This window comes from Cherax quadricarinatus, chromosome 68, assembly GCF_038502225.1.
Source record: "Cherax quadricarinatus isolate ZL_2023a chromosome 68, ASM3850222v1, whole genome shotgun sequence".
Classification (NCBI taxonomy): domain Eukaryota; kingdom Metazoa; phylum Arthropoda; class Malacostraca; order Decapoda; family Parastacidae; genus Cherax; species Cherax quadricarinatus.
Genome location: NC_091359.1, coordinates 7,154,604 through 7,172,350, shown reverse-complemented (window position 1 = coordinate 7,172,350; position 17,747 = coordinate 7,154,604). Strand labels below are relative to the sequence as shown.

Sequence of the window (17,747 nt, the reverse complement as noted above, 5' to 3'; positions counted from 1 at the left end):
CCCAAAGAAAGCTCCAGTCCTTTGGTAAAGAAAGTGAAGAACACGACAGAATTAAAGAAAGAGATTGTAGCAAAGTACCAAAGTGGAGGAGGAAGAGAGAGAGGAGAATGTGCCTTCTTCAGTGATTCTACGATATGTACAATACTAAAGCAGCACGAGTCGATAAAGGCTATAGTGCCAGCCAGCGATAAAGTGTAGCATTAACAGTGTAGCAAGTTAAGCGATTAATTGATAGAAAAAGGACAGTATGAATCTAACTCCTCCAATGTTGTTGGAGTTATACAGGGCTACTGACACCAACGCCACCTCTGCTGCCGCCTTCACCACCATGCACGATTTATGCTCTCAGTGGCCTTTATACACCCAACACACCACCACTCATGACATACATAATGACATATTTTATTCATTCTAGAGTATATGTCATGCTATTAATATTGTTTATTATGTCATATTAGATGAATTGTGATAGATAAATAAGCTGTAGAGTTGATATTAGTGTCACATTGAAGCATATTGTCCTGTCTCCATCAATAAACTTGCCTCCCTCTCCCCTCCGCCCCGTCTGCCATACACCAACAAGGGTCTTCAATAAAGGTATGTGTGATGTTAAACGTTCATTTATACATTTTATTAGTGCTTTATATTTGTCATTCTTTTCTGCATGTAAATCTATATTTATGCTAAAAAAAAATTTTTGTTAATACTTCTGGGCATCTGAAATGGATTAATTGGATTTATATTATTTATTTGAAAAATGCTTTCAGTTTTCACCGATTTCAGTTTTCGCCAATTTCAGTTTTCACCGATCTCTCTGATGAAAAGGGGAAGGTCCACTGTAATGTAAACCCAATTAACCCGTTCCAGACACCTAAAAGTATTAACAAACAATAATTTTTTTAGAGAGATTAAATACAGTGGACCCTCGGTTTTCGTCATTAATCTGTTCCAGAGAAATCAGAGAAAACAAACTATTTTCCCCATAAAAAATAATGTAAATCCAATTAATCCGTTCCAGACACCTAAAAGTATTAACAAACAATAATTCCATGGGGAAGTGGAAAAGAATCTTTCCTCCGTAAGCCATGCGTGTCGTATGAGGCGACTAAAATGCCGGGAGCAATGGGCTAGTAACCCCTTCTCCTGTATACAATTACTAAAAAAGAGAAGAAGAAAAACTTTATAAAACTGGGTTGCTTAAATGTGCGTGGATGTAGTGCGGATGACAAGAAACAGATGATTGCTGATGTTATGAATGAAAAGAAGTTGGATGTCCTGGCCCTAAGCGAAACAAAGCTGAAGGGGGTAGGAGAGTTTCAGTGGGGGGAAATAAATGGGATTAAATCTGGAGTATCTGAGAGAGTTAGAGCAAAGGAAGGGGTAGCAGTAATGTTAAATGATCAGTTATGGAAGGAGAAAAGAGAATATGAATGTGTAAATTCAAGAATTATGTGGATTAAAGTAAAGGTTGGATGCGAGAAGTGGGTCATAATAAGCGTGTATGCACCTGGAGAAGAGAGGAATGCAGAGGAGAGAGAGAGATTTTGGGAGATGTTAAGTGAATGTATAGGAGCCTTTGAACCAAGTGAGAGAGTAATTGTGGTAGGGGACTTGAATGCTAAAGTAGGAGAAACTTTTAGAGAGGGTGTGGTAGGTAAGTTTGGGGTGCCAGGTGTAAATGATAATGGGAGCCCTTTGATTGAACTTTGTATAGAAAGGGGTTTAGTTATAGGTAATACATATTTTAAGAAAAAGAGGATAAATAAGTATACACGATATGATGTAGGGCGAAATGACAGTAGTTTGTTGGATTATGTATTGATAGATAAAAGACTGTTGAGTAGACTTCAGGATGTACATGTTTATAGAGGGGCCACAGATATATCAGATCACTTTCTAGTTGTAGCTACACTGAGAGTAAAAGGTAGATGGGATACAAGGAGAATAGAAGCATCAGGGAAGAGAGAGGTGAAGGTTTATAAACTAAAAGAGGAGGCAGTTAGGGTAAGATATAAACAGCTATTGGAGGATAGATGGGCTAATGAGAGCATAGGCAATGGGGTCGAAGAGGTATGGGGTAGGTTTAAAAATGTAGTGTTAGAGTGTTCAGCAGAAGTTTGTGGTTACAGGAAAGTGGGTGCAGGAGGGAAGAGGAGCGATTGGTGGAATGATGATGTAAAGAGAGTAGTAAGGGAGAAAAAGTTAGCATATGAGAAGTTTTTACAAAGTAGAAGTGATGCAAGGAGGGAAGAGTATATGGAGAAAAAGAGAGAGGTTAAGAGAGTGGTGAAGCAATGTAAAAAGAGAGCAAATGAGAAAGTGGGTGAGATGTTATCAACAAATTTTGTTGAAAATAAGAAAAAGTTTTGGAGTGAGATTAACAAGTTAAGAAAGCCTAGAGAACAAATTGATTTGTCAGTTAAAAATAGGAGAGGAGAGTTATTAAATGGAGAGTTAGAGGTATTGGGAAGATGGAAGGAATATTTTGAGGAATTGTTAAATGTTGATGAAGATAGGGAAGCTGTGATTTCGTGTATAGGGCAAGGAGGAATAACATCTTGTAGGAGTGAGGAAGAGCCAGTTGTGAGTGTGGGGGAAGTTCGTGAGGCAGTAGGTAAAATGAAAGGGGGTAAGGCAGCCGGGATTGATGGGATAAAGATAGAAATGTTAAAAGCAGGTGGGGATATAGTTTTGGAGTGGTTGGTGCAATTATTTAATAAATGTATGGAAGAGGGTAAGGTACCTAGGGATTGGCAGAGAGCATGCATAGTTCCTTTGTATAAAGGCAAAGGGGATAAAAGAGAGTGCAAAAATTATAGGGGGATAAGTCTGTTGAGTGTACCTGGTAAAGTGTATGGTAGAGTTATAATTGAAAGAATTAAGAGTAAGACGGAGAATAGGATAGCAGATGAACAAGGAGGCTTTAGGAAAGGTAGGGGGTGTGTGGACCAGGTGTTTACAGTGAAACATATAAGTGAACAGTATTTAGATAAGGCTAAAGAGGTCTTTGTGGCATTTATGGATTTGGAAAAGGCGTATGACAGGGTGGATAGGGGGGCAATGTGGCAGATGTTGCAAGTGTATGGTGTAGGAGGTAGGTTACTGAAAGCAGTGAAGAGTTTTTACGAGGATAGTGAGGCTCAAGTTAGAGTATGTAGGAAAGAGGGAAATTTTTTCCCAGTAAAAGTAGGCCTTAGACAAGGATGTGTGATGTCACCGTGGTTGTTTAATATATTTATAGATGGGGTTGTAAGAGAAGTAAATGCGAGGGTCTTGGCAAGAGGCGTGGAGTTAAAAGATAAAGAATCACACACAAAGTGGGAGTTGTCACAGCTGCTCTTTGCTGATGACACTGTGCTCTTGGGAGATTCTGAAGAGAAGTTGCAGAGATTGGTGGATGAATTTGGTAGGGTGTGCAAAAGAAGAAAATTAAAGGTGAATACAGGAAAGAGTAAGGTTATGAGGATAACAAAAAGATTAGGTGATGAAAGATTGAATATCAGATTGGAGGGAGAGAGTATGGAGGAGGTGAACGTATTCAGATATTTGGGAGTGGACGTGTCAGCGGATGGGTCTATGAAAGATGAGGTGAATCATAGAATTGATGAGGGAAAAAGAGTGAGTGGTGCACTTAGGAGTCTGTGGAGACAAAGAACTTTGTCCTTGGAGGCAAAGAGGGGAATGTATGAGAGTATAGTTTTACCAACGCTCTTATATGGGTGTGAAGCGTGGGTGATGAATGTTGCAGCGAGGAGAAGGCTGGAGGCAGTGGAGATGTCATGTCTGAGGGCAATGTGTGGTGTGAATATAATGCAGAGAATTCGTAGTTTGGAAGTTAGGAGGAGGTGCGGGATTACCAAAACTGTTGTCCAGAGGGCTGAGGAAGGGTTGTTGAGGTGGTTCGGACATGTAGAGAGAATGGAGCGAAACAGAATGACTTCAAGAGTGTATCAGTCTGTAGTGGAAGGAAGGCGGGGTAGGGGTCGGCCTAGGAAGGGTTGGAGGGAGGGGGTAAAGGAGGTTTTGTGTGCGAGGGGCTTGGACTTCCAGCAGGCATGCGTGAGCGTGTTTGATAGGAGTGAATGGAGACAAATGGTTTTTAATACTTGACGTGCTGTTGGAGTGTGAGCAAAGTAACATTTATGAAGGGATTCAGGGAAACCGGCAGGCCGGACTTGAGTTCTGGAGATGGGAAGTACAGTGCCTGCACTCTGAAGGAGGGGTGTTAATGTTGCAGTTTTAAAAACTGTAGTGTAAAGCACCCTTCTGGCAAGACAGTGATGGAGTGAATGATGGTGAAAGTTTTTCTTTTTCGGGCCACCCTGCCTTGGTGGGAATCGGCCGGTGTGATAATAAAAAAATAAAAATAATAAAAAAAAAATTTTTTTTTAGAGATTAAATACAGTGGACCCTCGGTTTTCGTCATTAATCTGTTCCAGAGAGATCAGAGAAAACAAACTATTTTCCCCATAAGAAATAATGTAAATCCAATTAATCCATTCCAGACACCCAAAAGTGTTAACAAACAAAAATTTTTTTTTTTAGGTTAAGTATAGATTTACATGCAGAAAAGAATGAACATTCAACACGACACTTACCTTTATTGAAGACTTAGTGTATAGAAGACAGGGAGGAAGGGAGAGGGAAAAGAGGTTATTCTTTGGAAGGGGAATCCCCCTCCATAAGTAATCTAGGTACCAAGTCCTTATCTGGGGTCACTTCCCTTCTTTGTCTTTTACTGCCACTAGAACCAGCTTGTGAGTCACTGAACCCCTGTCACAAAAAATTGGTCCAGAGAGCTCTGTTTCTGGCGCCTCTAAGAGTTGCCCAAAATGGGACAAGACACTGTCATTGAACCATGTCGCAGACACAGCCTACAACAGCTTAGTTAGGGTTATGCTCCTCCACAAACATTTGCACCTCACTCCACTTTGCATAAATGTCCTTAATCTTTGAAGAAGGCACCTTCTTCCCCTCTCTTCCTCCTCCTGTAAAGCAATTTCCTCTGCCGTGGTCTGTTGCTGTTGCAGATGAAGCTCTTGCAGCTCTTCACTGTGGTCCTCCACCAACTTCCACATCCTGGCCACTCACATCCAACCCCATGGAATTCCCCAATGCCACAATACATTCCACAACAGGCATAGGGTTGACAGGGTCAGCCCCAAACCTTTCAAAATCCTTCTCTTGGACACATTCTGGCCACAATTTTCTCCAAGCAGAGTTCATTGTCCTGGAAGTCACTCCCTGCCAAGCCTTATCCATAAGGGTTATGCAATTGAGGATACTGAAATGATCCTTCCAGAACTCTCTTAGGGTCAATTCAGTGTCCGAGGTCATGTCAAAGCACCTTTGAAACATTGCTCTGGTGTAGTTTTTTGAAATGATCTGCTGGTCCATGGGCTGGATGAGAGGCGTGGTATTAGGAGGCAACAACTTCACTGTGACGAAACTAAACTCCTCCAACAATTGGTCATCTGGAGGATGAGCAGGAGCATTGTCCATTGCCAGGAGGCACTGCAATTTATTATCCAGGAAGTATTTCTTCACGCTCGGGCCAAACACTTCATTGAACCAATCAAGGAAAATTTGCCTCATTGTTAGCCTTTCACATCACACACAATTTACTCTTGACGACACTTTTTATTGAACACTCTGGGATTTTCAGTGATACACCAGTAAAGGCTTCACTTTGAAATTTCCACTAGCATTACCACAGAACAAGAGAGTTAGCCTGTCTTTCATAGACTTGTGTCCTGGCAGTCTCTTTTCCTCCTACATACTCCTCAAATTCACACACAAATTTTTCAGCCTCATGTGTGTCTGAACTTGCCTTACAACACTGTGTATGCCACTTCGCTTCTTGAAATTTTCGAACCAGCCTATGCTGGCCTTTAATTCACTAACATCAGCACTCGTTCCAAGCATTTTCTTTACAAGATCAGCATGAAACTGCCTTGCTTTTTCACAAATTATTGACTGCACGACACTATCTCCTGCTAACTGTTGTTGGTCGTAAGCTTCTCTCTTTTATGTGCGGGTTATTTGTGTATCGTTCCAGTCACGGTATTGTGCCTTTTTGCTATTTATCTCTGTTTCGTTAGCACATTTACCCCTTTTGCAACATCAGCTTCCTTGATTTCCTTTTTCTTCCCCACGATGGAAGTGATCGTTGAATGGGGCTTCCCGTAAATCCTGGCAAGCTCGGCCACACGTACGCCACTTTCATGTTTATCTATGATTTCTTTCTTTAATTCTATCATGTTTCTCACCTTCTTTACCAAAGGGCTGGCACTAGAAGCTTTCTTTGGGCCCATGGTGGCTTATTTAGCAGTTGCAAACACAAAAAACAATGGATTATTATATGTTTCATATAAACGAGAGGGGTGATGCTCACTCGATGAGAAATAATGCCAAGCCGACTCTTGAATGCGTCTGTGGGAAGCTTTGTGTGCGCAGGGCCACTGGGACACATACCATACTACTGCCGAAATCCAAGGGAAATCACAAAAACCAAGGTTGTTTTGACGAAAAAAGTTGCCGATAACCAAAATTCACGAAAACATACGGTCAACTGTACCAGAATTTAAGGCAAGCGTACTCACACTGCTTGATTTTCATGGTTAAATCATCCTCTACTGAACTATAATAACATGCTTTAATGTGCCCATAACATCTGCTTGCCTTTGAAAATCATTATAGTATAATACAGCCTCTCCTCACTCAGCAACGTACTCATTTACCGACACCTCAGACTTACCACGGGCTTTCTGACTAGTATTTATACCTAAATGTATATTAGAGCTGATTTCCTCTATTCTGTTTATTTCAGCACAGCCACTCCTAACTTAACGACGGAGTTCCATTCCTAATATCGCATCAATGAACGAATTTGTCACTAAATGAGGAGCATACTATACTGTAATGGTAGTGGGTTTATGTCAACCATCTTTGACACTGCTTTAATGTCACCCTAGCACCATTTATAACTTTTTAGTATACAGCCTCTCTTCACTAAGTAACGTACTTGTTTACCAACGCCTTGGACTTACAATGGGCATCAGCCACCCCCACCACCCTCTCAGCCTTCAGTTCAGTTCATACGTGTGTTGGACGAACCTGTTCCAGTAGCTTGCTGTTTGTTTAGATACGTATTAATTGTCATATCTCAAATCTGCCAAGCAATCATGGCACCCAGTAGGCATACAAATGTTGCTGAAAGTTGCAAGAAAAGGTTTAAGCATTTAAGTCTTAGAATTAACGAAGAAAATAGATATACAGTGGACCCTCAGCTAACGATGCCATCACCTTACGTTAAATCCAGCATACGATACATTTTAACGCAAAAATTTTGCCTCAGCTAACGCTAAAAAACTCACCCTACGCGATTCGTTCGAGACGCATGCACGTGTGGCCTGAGCGCGCCTCAGTTGTCCCGTGGGTGCCAGTGTTTACAAGCCAGCCAGTGCGGTCGCATCCACACATACACTCAGAACATTTCATAATATCATAGCGTTTTTAGTGATTGTACCTGCAAAATAAGTCACTATGGGGCCCAAGAAAGCTTCTAGCGCCAACCTTGCAGAAAAAAGGGTGAAAATTACTATGGATATGAAGAAAGAGATTAAGGAAATGTGTGCAAAGTGGCTTGAAGTGAAAACCTTTATGAATGAAAATCACCCTCACATAGATATTGCAAGCCATGCTGGTGACTATTACAATGACAATGTTGTGAACCACTTTAGACAAATCACAAAGGAACAGGAGGTACAGGCCTCTATGGACAGATATGTTGTGCGACAGAGGTCCAGTGACTCTCAAGCTGGTCCTAGTGGCATTAAAAGAAGAAGGGAAGTAACCCCGGAAAAGGACTTGATACCTCAAGTCCTAATGGAAGGAGATTCCCCTTCTAAACATTAACTTCCACACTCTCCCCTCCTCCCATCCCATCAATCATCACCAGATCTTCAATAAAGGTAAGTGTCAGTTTGTATGTATTAAAATTAATATTTCATGTGGTAAAAAATTTTTTTTTTTCATACTTTGGGGTGTCTTGCACGGATTAATTTGATTTCCATTATTTCTTACGGGGAAAATTAATTCAGCTAACGATAATTTCTGCATATGAGGAGCTTTCAGGAACGGATTAATATCGTTAGCTGAGGGTCCACTGTACAGCGGTACCTCGAGATACGAACAGCTCCCAACCTGAACCATTACCTGAGTGTATTTTTGTAAGTGCTTTTGTAAGTGTATTTTTGGGGGTCTGAAACGGATTAATCTAATTTATATTATTCCTTATGGGAACAAATTTGTTCAGTATCAGCACCTGAACACTCTTCTGTAACGAATTAATTCTGTATCCTGAGGTACTACTGTATTAGACAAGAGACAGCCTGTAGCAGGAATGAAGTGTCATTTTGTACACAAAAAGAATGAGGTAAATATGAGTTTGTGATGACTGACTGACTTAACTGACTGAATAACTGACTGACTTGACTGAATAACACACTGACTTGACTGATTGACAGAATGACTTGACTGACTTACTGAATCACTTAAAGTTAGACTTTTTCACAGAAATGGACCCTCAAATGGTGTCTAGAGCAGCTGATGCCTTACCGTCAATTGTATAATGTACTGTAGGGTAAAACAGAAAAGAAATCCCTTACAAATTTATGCACACTCCAGTACAACCATCAACTTCAGTACCAGTACCTCTACCATCCACCTCAGCCCAGAAGGGCCACAACGTAACTCTCCACTCTCTTCACAATCATCCATAAATACCAGCACCCACAATTTAAGGTAAGAAATACTATTATTTCTGTTGCATTTGTAGCTTTATGCAGTAAAAACAACATAATACGTAACGACAATGAACTACAATTACATATTCACTTTTATTTTTGCAAGATCTATTGGTCTAAAAAAAAAAGTTGTTTGGTTTTTGGGGGCTGCCAGGAACATAACCCCATTTTTCCCATAAGTTCTAAAGTTTGTCTAACACGGTTTTGCTTAACATGGTGTTTTCAGGAGCATAACTACAGTGTTAAATGACAGTCTAATGTATTTATTTTGTACCCAGTATTTTGTCTTTATGACATTACATTAATATTTTCAAACATAATTAGCATGCAACACAATATTAAAATTTCCATGTGTTTTCACTGGAAAATTAGAAAAACTTAAGTGTACACAAATTCTGAAATTATGAGGAAATAAAATATACACAATTAATGTGACAACTGAACTACAATAGAAAACTAAAAATGTGCCACATTTTCACCATTACATTTATGTTTACATATCATGTGGCCCTTGCGATCCCTAATTCACAAAATTAGTATCGAGTACAACAGCACTTACCTTCTCTCGTAGAATGGAAAGGACATGGAAGAATGTAGATTTGTGGTTGTTCCACTTTAATGAAAGGAGACCTTCCTCCATGTTGCCAACTGAAAAAAAAAAAAAATACTGAGTAAGCTCCTTGTGGAAATGGTGATAGATTTAACTATGGAATGGCTCATGTACAAGTACCTTATGAAAATGGTGATGGATTTAATGATGGAATGGTTAATGCATTCAGTTGGTGATCAAAGTATGTAGGCCCAAGTTTAAATTTTGTACAAAAGGCAATGTTTGTTTTAAGCTCATATTAAGCAATTTACAGAACTCTGTACATATACCATTATTGTCATTGGCTTGTCATATCTGTCTGGTTCACGCATTACATCACACCATCAATCAAATACAGTAAGGCCATGCTTTACAGCGTTTGCTTTACAGCGTTCCGCTAATACGAACATTTCAAATTATGACCAAAACTCGCTATACAGCTCCCCCCACCTGAATTTCTAATATGGTCACCATGCTCCACCCAGGTTGCTTACATTTTCTGTGAGTTCTGTGAGCACCGCATCTCTCCATTATGTCTGAAAACTTTCCAAACTTTCAAGCGTTTCTAAAAGTTATTTCATATTTTATATATACAGTGGACCCTCGGGTAACGATGACATCGGCTAGCGATAAAATCAGATATTGATGTATCTTTGCATAAAAATATTGGCTCAGCCAATGATGAAAAACTCGGTTAGGGACATTCGTCCTGAACACGTCCGCCTGTCCGTCCGGCCTGAGCGCCTCAGCTGCCCTGCCTTCAGCTAGTGTGCCACTGTTTATAAGCCAGGGCAGATGGTTCCAAGCATACATTTGATACATTTTGTATTATTCCATTGTTTTTAGTGCTTGCAACTGCTAAATAAGCCACCATGGGCCCAAAGAAAGCTTCTAGTGCCAACCCTGTGGTAAAAAGGGTGAGAAATACTATTGAAATACTATCGTACCACAGTCAGCTGTTGTTGCACCACCGTCAGCTGTTGCTGCACCACCGTCAGCTGCTGCTGCACCACCGTCAGCTGCTGCTGCACCACCGTCAGCTGCTGCTGCACCACCATCAGCTGTACTACTCAAAGATGTGGAGAGACTGTTGTTGGTGTGGCTTACCGAGAAACAATTACATGTACCGAGAAACAATTAACCCCAGAGGGTTAGCCACCCAGGATAACCCAAGAAAGTCAGTGCGTCATTGAGGACTGTCTAACTTATTTCCATTGGGGTCCTTAACCCTTTGAGATATAGAGGTGCAAAGTTGGCAGAAAATGAGCGGCATATGGTAACAGCGGCAAATGCCGCCCACCCGGTATTCGAAGGTTTCTTGTATTTTCCAATATTTTTCTTTTCTAAGTAACTTATGTGTCCTGTGAGACCAAAGTAAGGTGCATTGTTCAAATATACACTCATTGTTTACAACACAATAACTGAAACATTATCACTATTAGATTGTGTATAAAACTTGTTTACACAAACAATACAAAACACTATTTATTACTGGCTAAAGCCTGATACTACAGATATCTATGCCATTCCTGGTTACACAGCCATACACAACTGTAGGCCAGACCAACAATGGGGTGGCACAGCTATATACTACTCAGACCAACTAGAATGTATCACTAATACTTGCACAAGGGATGAACATGGGGAATATATAATAGCTAAATTCAAATCCAAATACCTACAAAAACCTCTCACAGTGGTAAACATCTACAGAGTTCCACAATCAAACATTAGCCAATTTAGTCAAAACCTAGGAAGTATGATAACTGATGCACACATGAACAAAGATCACTTACTACTCTCAGGTGACTTCAATATAAATCTCTTGCAAGACCAGGACCCACACGTTACTGAATTCACAAACACAATGAGTAACTGCATGTTGCTACCAACAGTAACAAAACCTACAAGAGTTACGGAGACTAGTGTTTCCCTACTTGACCACATCTGGACCAACACCATATCCCCTTTAAAATCAGGCATAATTACAGATAATACCACAGACCACTACCCTACTTTCCTCATAACAACTCTTGGTAAATTACCCCATGACACTACTAAAGTCACCTTCAGACTTCACAATGAGGCAGCCATTAATAACTTCACAACAGCAGTAACAAACATTGACTGGCACCCTGAGCTAGAAATCTATACAGATATTGACGAATGTTTTAATAATTTTCTAAAAAAGACCCAATACCTCTATAACAAGCACTGCCCTAAAAAAACTAAACAGATGACAGCTAAGAGACTGAACAGTCCCTGGCTAACACCCAGCATTCTCAAATCCATAAATACAAAACACCGATATGAAAAACAGTACAGAATGGGTCACATAACCAGAGACCAAACAAAACGTTACTCGTCAATCCTAACCAGCCTGATAAGAAGGGCAAAAAAATTGTATTATGAGAACAGATTATCCAACTTACAAGGTGATATAAAAAAGACCTGGAAGACCCTATCAGAAATTCTGGGAACAAAAAAGATATTACAAAATAGCGAAATAAAATTAGCAAAATCAGATGAACCCCAACTCCCACCAACAGAAACAGCAAACAGACTCAATGATTTCTTCTCCACTATAGGACAAAACCTTGCCAATAAAATCCCAAGCTCAGATACCCCACCAAATGACTACCTCACTGGCAACTACCCGAACACACTGTTCCTAGCTCCGACTAACCCATACGAAGTCTCCCTTATTATCAACGCACTAAAAAACAAGGCAGGAGATTTAAATACCTTACCACCCTTTATATACAAAAAAGTGTCACAAGTACTATCACCAATCATTGCAACACTCTTTAACAAATCCATTGAATCCTCCACCTTCCCTACAGTTCTCAAAATAGCAAGGGTCACCCTGATCCATAAAGGAGGAGACCAAACAGAGTTGAATAACTATAGGCCAATATCCAATTTACACCCTCTCTCAAAAATCTTTGAAAAATTAATTCATAAACGAATCTACTCCTACCTCATCTCCCAAAACATACTCAACCCCTGCCAATTTGGATTCAGGCCTAATAAAAATACTAATGATGCTATTATACACATGCTAGAACATATATACACTGCAATAGAGAAAAAAGAAGTCCCACTGGGGATCTTCATTGACTTACGTAAAGCTTTTGATATAGCTGACCATGACTTGCTCCACGTAAAATTGTCACACTATGGTATAAGAGGGCACTCCCTCAACTACCTCAAGTCATACCTCAGCAACAGAAGCCAATATGTGTATGCAAATGGGGCAAGCTCTTCCGCACAACCAATTACAGTTGGTGTCCCACAGGGAAGTGTCCTTGGCCCTCTTCTCTTTCTCGTTTACATAAATGACCTACCAAATGCTTCGCAATTACTCAAACCCACACTTTTTGCAGATGACACTACATACGTCTTCTCTCACCCGAGCCCAGTCACGCTAGCCAATACTGTAAATACCGAATTACAGAAAATATCTACCTGGATGAGGACTAACAAACTTACACTAAACATTGACAAAACCTACTTCATTCAGTTTGGTAACAGAGCTACAGATGTCCCTCTTAACATAACAATAAACGGATCACCTATCACAAAGCTAACAGAGGGAAAATTCTTAGGAATCCACCTTGATAATAGACTCAAATTTCATACACATATACAACAAATTTCTAAGAAAATTTCCAAGACTGTAGGCATACTATCGAAGATACGGTACTATGCTCCACAGTCAGCCCTCCTGGCCCTTTATCACTCTCTTATTTACCCCTATCTCACCTATGGAATTTGTGCATGGGGCTCAACAACAATTAACCATCTCAGACCACTAATTACCCAACAAAAGGCTGCAGTTAGAATGATAACAAATTCTCACTACAGGCAGCACACTCCACCAATATTCAAAACACTCAACCTACTCACCATACAAAACATCCATACTTATTATTGCACCTATTACATACATAGAACACTTAACCCTGATATTAACCCTCCCCTCAAACATCTCCTTGCCAACCTCAACAGAACACATGACCATAACACAAGGCACAGATCACTCTTTGATGTTCCTCGTGTCCATCTCACGCTATGCAAAAACTCAATGCACATAAAAGGCCCTAAAATCTGGAATTCATTACCTGTAAATATAAAAGAAACACTACCTGTTTATAAATTCAAGGCTCTTCTCAAAGATCACTTACTCACCCAAAACCAAATAAATACTGAAAACTGAACCTTATAAATTGTATATCCTAAATGTTTCTCACAATTATATCACATAAATGTTAAACCTAGGACCCAATCTAACTTTGTTATTTTTTAAATACACTACTTAACAGAATACTCCATTCTACTGAATGTACAGCAATGCATGCAACCATATGACCTGTCTTTGTAATACTCATTTGTGCTTTATAGTTATCTGTTTACAATAATGTCTTATCACTGATTTCATCATTGCTTAGTTAATCTTAAGTTAATTTTAAGCCAGCCCGTAATGCTATGCATGTAAGTGGCTTTGGCATGCTGCTCTTACCTGTATTTTTTTGTACCTCTGTATGTATGCTAAAATTACTAAATAAATAAATAAATAAATATATACACATATGTACAGACGCTGAACACTTTCCTAGAACTGCTGCAGCTTGTGGAACTCTTTGAAACATGGGTATATGCACAGTGGTACTTGACACTCCTCACACATAAAACGAGTGTCTCTGCGTGTTTGTGGGCGTTTTGTGGTGTGTCCACATACAAAACACCTCTTCTGAGCACTTTTCTTGAAAGCAGTAGGAGGCAGTTGTATGGGGTAGTGATCACCGGGCCTCAAACAAGATGGCATGTGTTGGTAATTTCGTGGGCGCTGGTCTATTGCAGGTGTTGCTCCTTGGTACATGACGATCATTTGTCTGATGACTGACAAACAAAACTCGCCATATTTTGGTTTGTTGTTGGTCCTCAACTTGTATATGTTATATGCATTTAGCATGGAAATATCAAGATGGAAAAAAGTTTTAAATACCACATAACTCTTGCGTACACAATCAGCGAACCCAATCTGTATGTCACATTTGTCCACTAAGTGCATATTGAGGTTGTAGTCCATGACAGCTGCAGGTTTTAGAATGAGTTCATTGGTCTCTCTATTGTGCCTGCAAGTGTGTGCCCTTTTGTTTCGGTGAACTGATGTCAACAATGTGGCATCACGTTTGTCATTCCACCGAAATGCCATGATGTCATTGGCAACAAAGGCCTACACCTCACCCCTAAGAGTGCCAGCGTCAAACCTTGGCATATGCTTACGATTACCATGCACTGTGCCACACACGTCTGTCATGTTCACTCGCAAGAAATCCCTGAGTATGGGGCTTGTGTACCAGTTATCAGTATATAATATATGCCGCTTGCCAAGATATGGTTCCATCATTGTTCGAACCACATCATCAGAGATACCCAATAATCCTGGTATCTCTCAATGTATTACTGCCAGTGTACACAATGATATCCAAAACGAGACCACTTTTGCAATCACACAGTACAAATAACTTTATGCCAAAGTATTTCCTCTTGCATGGTATGTACTGCTTCAATGAGAGTCTTCCTTTCAATAAAATCAAAGACTCATCAATAACAAGTTTCCTGAAGGGATAAAAATACATGCAACACTTTTGTTTCAGGAACATAAACATTTCTGATCTTATATAACCTGTCGCTTCTGTGAGGCATTGTTTTGTCTGAAAAGTGTAACATACGCAACAGTATCAAAAAACAATTCACACCTATATGTTATGTCACTAAAACCTGGGGTTGAAATCAGGCGTTCTGTTGACCAGTATGTGCTGACAGTGTGCTTATACACATGTTGCATAAGCATTATTGTGGCAAAGAACAGGAATATCTCTGTCACAATAGTGTCCTTCCACTGGTGTAGCCATGATCTTGGTGAATTCATTCATTGAAGATTTGCCGGTACTTCCGGCCCGGGTCTTCTCCAGATGGTGACCCGGCAAAAGAATTGTATTTGCCATGGTGTACTCATAGTATGTGTTGGTTTCCCTGACAATAATGTCCATCAAGGGTTCATCAAAGAATAACTGAAAGCATTCTAGTTCAGTGGCATTGTTCCCAAGTGTACACGATGGCCGTATCCCAGTTTGTGTTTCATCCAAGTCCTGGGGATTGGGAATAAAATTGTCACCTTGCTGCCAATCCCAGATGCAGTCTGCTGGTGGGTTCTGGATATTGAAACATGGTTGTGGTTGTGCAGGTTGTGGCTGTAATTGTTGTGGGAGTGTGGGGTTGGGTGAGGCTGGTTGTAGTTGTGCAGAGTCAGCAACGTCGGTAGTAGCTTGGCCCGCTGCTGGTGCGACATGACTCATGCCACCATCACTATCACCACCACCACCTGCTGCCTCACTCACATCATTCATACCCATCATAACAATATAGTCATCTTCACTATCAGGTCGTGGCATAGGGCCACGGGATGTGCTCCGAGATTTACTCCTTCCCCTTGGAACAACATATGACACACTACCAGACCACCTGCTATGTCGTATATACTGCCACTTCACTGGGGAATATTCACCCTCACTGTCGCAACTAAAACTGCTTTCAATAGCTTTGAAATCACTATCACTATCACTTTCACGGCTCACATCTGAGTCTTGTACACGGGCAAATAGTTTCCTCTTTCGTCCTGGTACAGGTGAACGTGAACGACCCGGACCAGCACCAGAGGTGGAAGGTCGTGGGTCATCTGGGTTTTCATCACTAATTACGTTATCCTGGGCACTGTTTTCGGTCACATCTGCTTGAAAACCATGGAATTCACTTTCACTGACTCTTCCATCGCTGTTATAGCTATCACTTGGGAACAAAAGACCTCCAATCCGCCAAGGAGTGAGGTACTTCTTACAGTGAGGCATGGTGAAAATGGACTACCAAGATGGCATTTCCACAATGCACCACTGAGTCCCAGATTTTTTTCACAGGGTGCACACCCACCACTCAGACCCATTATCTCTCATGTAGGCCTACCAGCTTTCTCCCGCTTGATTTGAAGCCGCTAGAATTTACGCGTATAAATACGTCCGAAACAGTGGCGTGTAAGACGTATATATACGACCGAAACAGTCAAAGGGTTAATCATGTCCCCCAGGATGCGACCCACACCAGTTGACTACACTCAGGTGAACAGGAAAAAATGCCTGAAACTAGTGTTCATATTGGTGAATTTAAGGCCAGCAAAAGTTGGTTTGAGAGATTTAACCCTTTGAGGGTCGGTCACGTACAAGTACGTCAATGCAGCCAGGGTCGGTCACATACTTGTACGTCTAAATTTTAGTGCCTTCAAATCTGGTGGAAGAAAGTTGCCAGGCCTACATATGAAAGAATGGGTCTGTGTGGTCAGTGTGCACAGTATAAAAAAAATCCTGATGCACGCTGTGCATAACGAAAAAAAAAAAATTGCATTTCTGGTCTAAAACAGCGACATTCTAGTGTACTTTCGTATGGTATTTATGGTTGTATTCTCATTTCCTTGATCTCATTTGAGAGAATGGACGATATGTTACAGAATTAGCGATAATTTTGATTGGTTTCACTATGACAAGTACCTTGAAATTGAGCTCAAAGTAGCGGAAATGATCGATTTTTGCCGATGTTCAAGGGTAAACAAATCAAGCCATTCGTCCAATACACATCAAATTGTGAGTCTAATATTCTTTCACAAGTGCACTGATATCATTTATACCGTTTATACAATGTAGTAGTAAACATAACAGAAAACTTTCTATTTTCTGTGAGAATAAAAATTCAAAATGGAAAGCAAAAGTAATGTAAGAGGGGTCTAGAGACGTGACTAATGAACAGATAAAACGTTTTTTTAGTGCCATGAATGTCTGCCTTGTATATTCTGGACCCAATTTCGAAATTGGCATCTTCTGAAATTTGTATGAAATTGCCCAAATTGCCAATTTCTGACCACTTAATTGGGTAGTTGAAATCAGTAAACGGGCTAATTCTTGTACTCAATCGATAGAACAAATGGAGTTCTAGGCATATAGCTATGATTTTAGTCAACTCTCGCTAACTTCGCGAGAGCATAATTACGTAAGTTTTCCATCAAATTTCCTACTTTTGGCGTCATGATCGGAACAAGATTCTCTATCATTTCACGAGAAATAATAATTTTTTTTTTCAAAAATTTTTTGACCCTGAGAATGAGTTTGGGAGAGGCCCTCTCGACCCTCAAAGGGTTAAGAATTGTAGTGGCATACACAGTGTGATAAGGCATGGCAAAGCTGAAAAATTCCAACCCCATCAAGTGTTCAATTGTGACGAAACAGGCCTGTTCTGGAAGA

At 40.3% G+C, this 17,747-nt stretch overlaps 1 protein-coding gene across 3 annotated transcripts in view; it reads right to left on the bottom strand.

The window, feature by feature from the left end:
* Positions 1–17,747, bottom strand: part of LOC128697779 (uncharacterized) — a 340,573-nt gene that overhangs the window by 309,344 nt on the left and 13,482 nt on the right. For all 3 annotated transcript variants that reach the window (XM_070099646.1, XM_070099648.1, XM_070099647.1), the window contains exon 2: positions 9,367–9,455. In XM_070099646.1, the coding sequence (XP_069955747.1) occupies positions 9,367–9,447 (81 nt within the window). In that variant the 5' untranslated portion in view covers positions 9,448–9,455. The remainder of the gene's footprint in view (positions 1–9,366; positions 9,456–17,747) is intronic.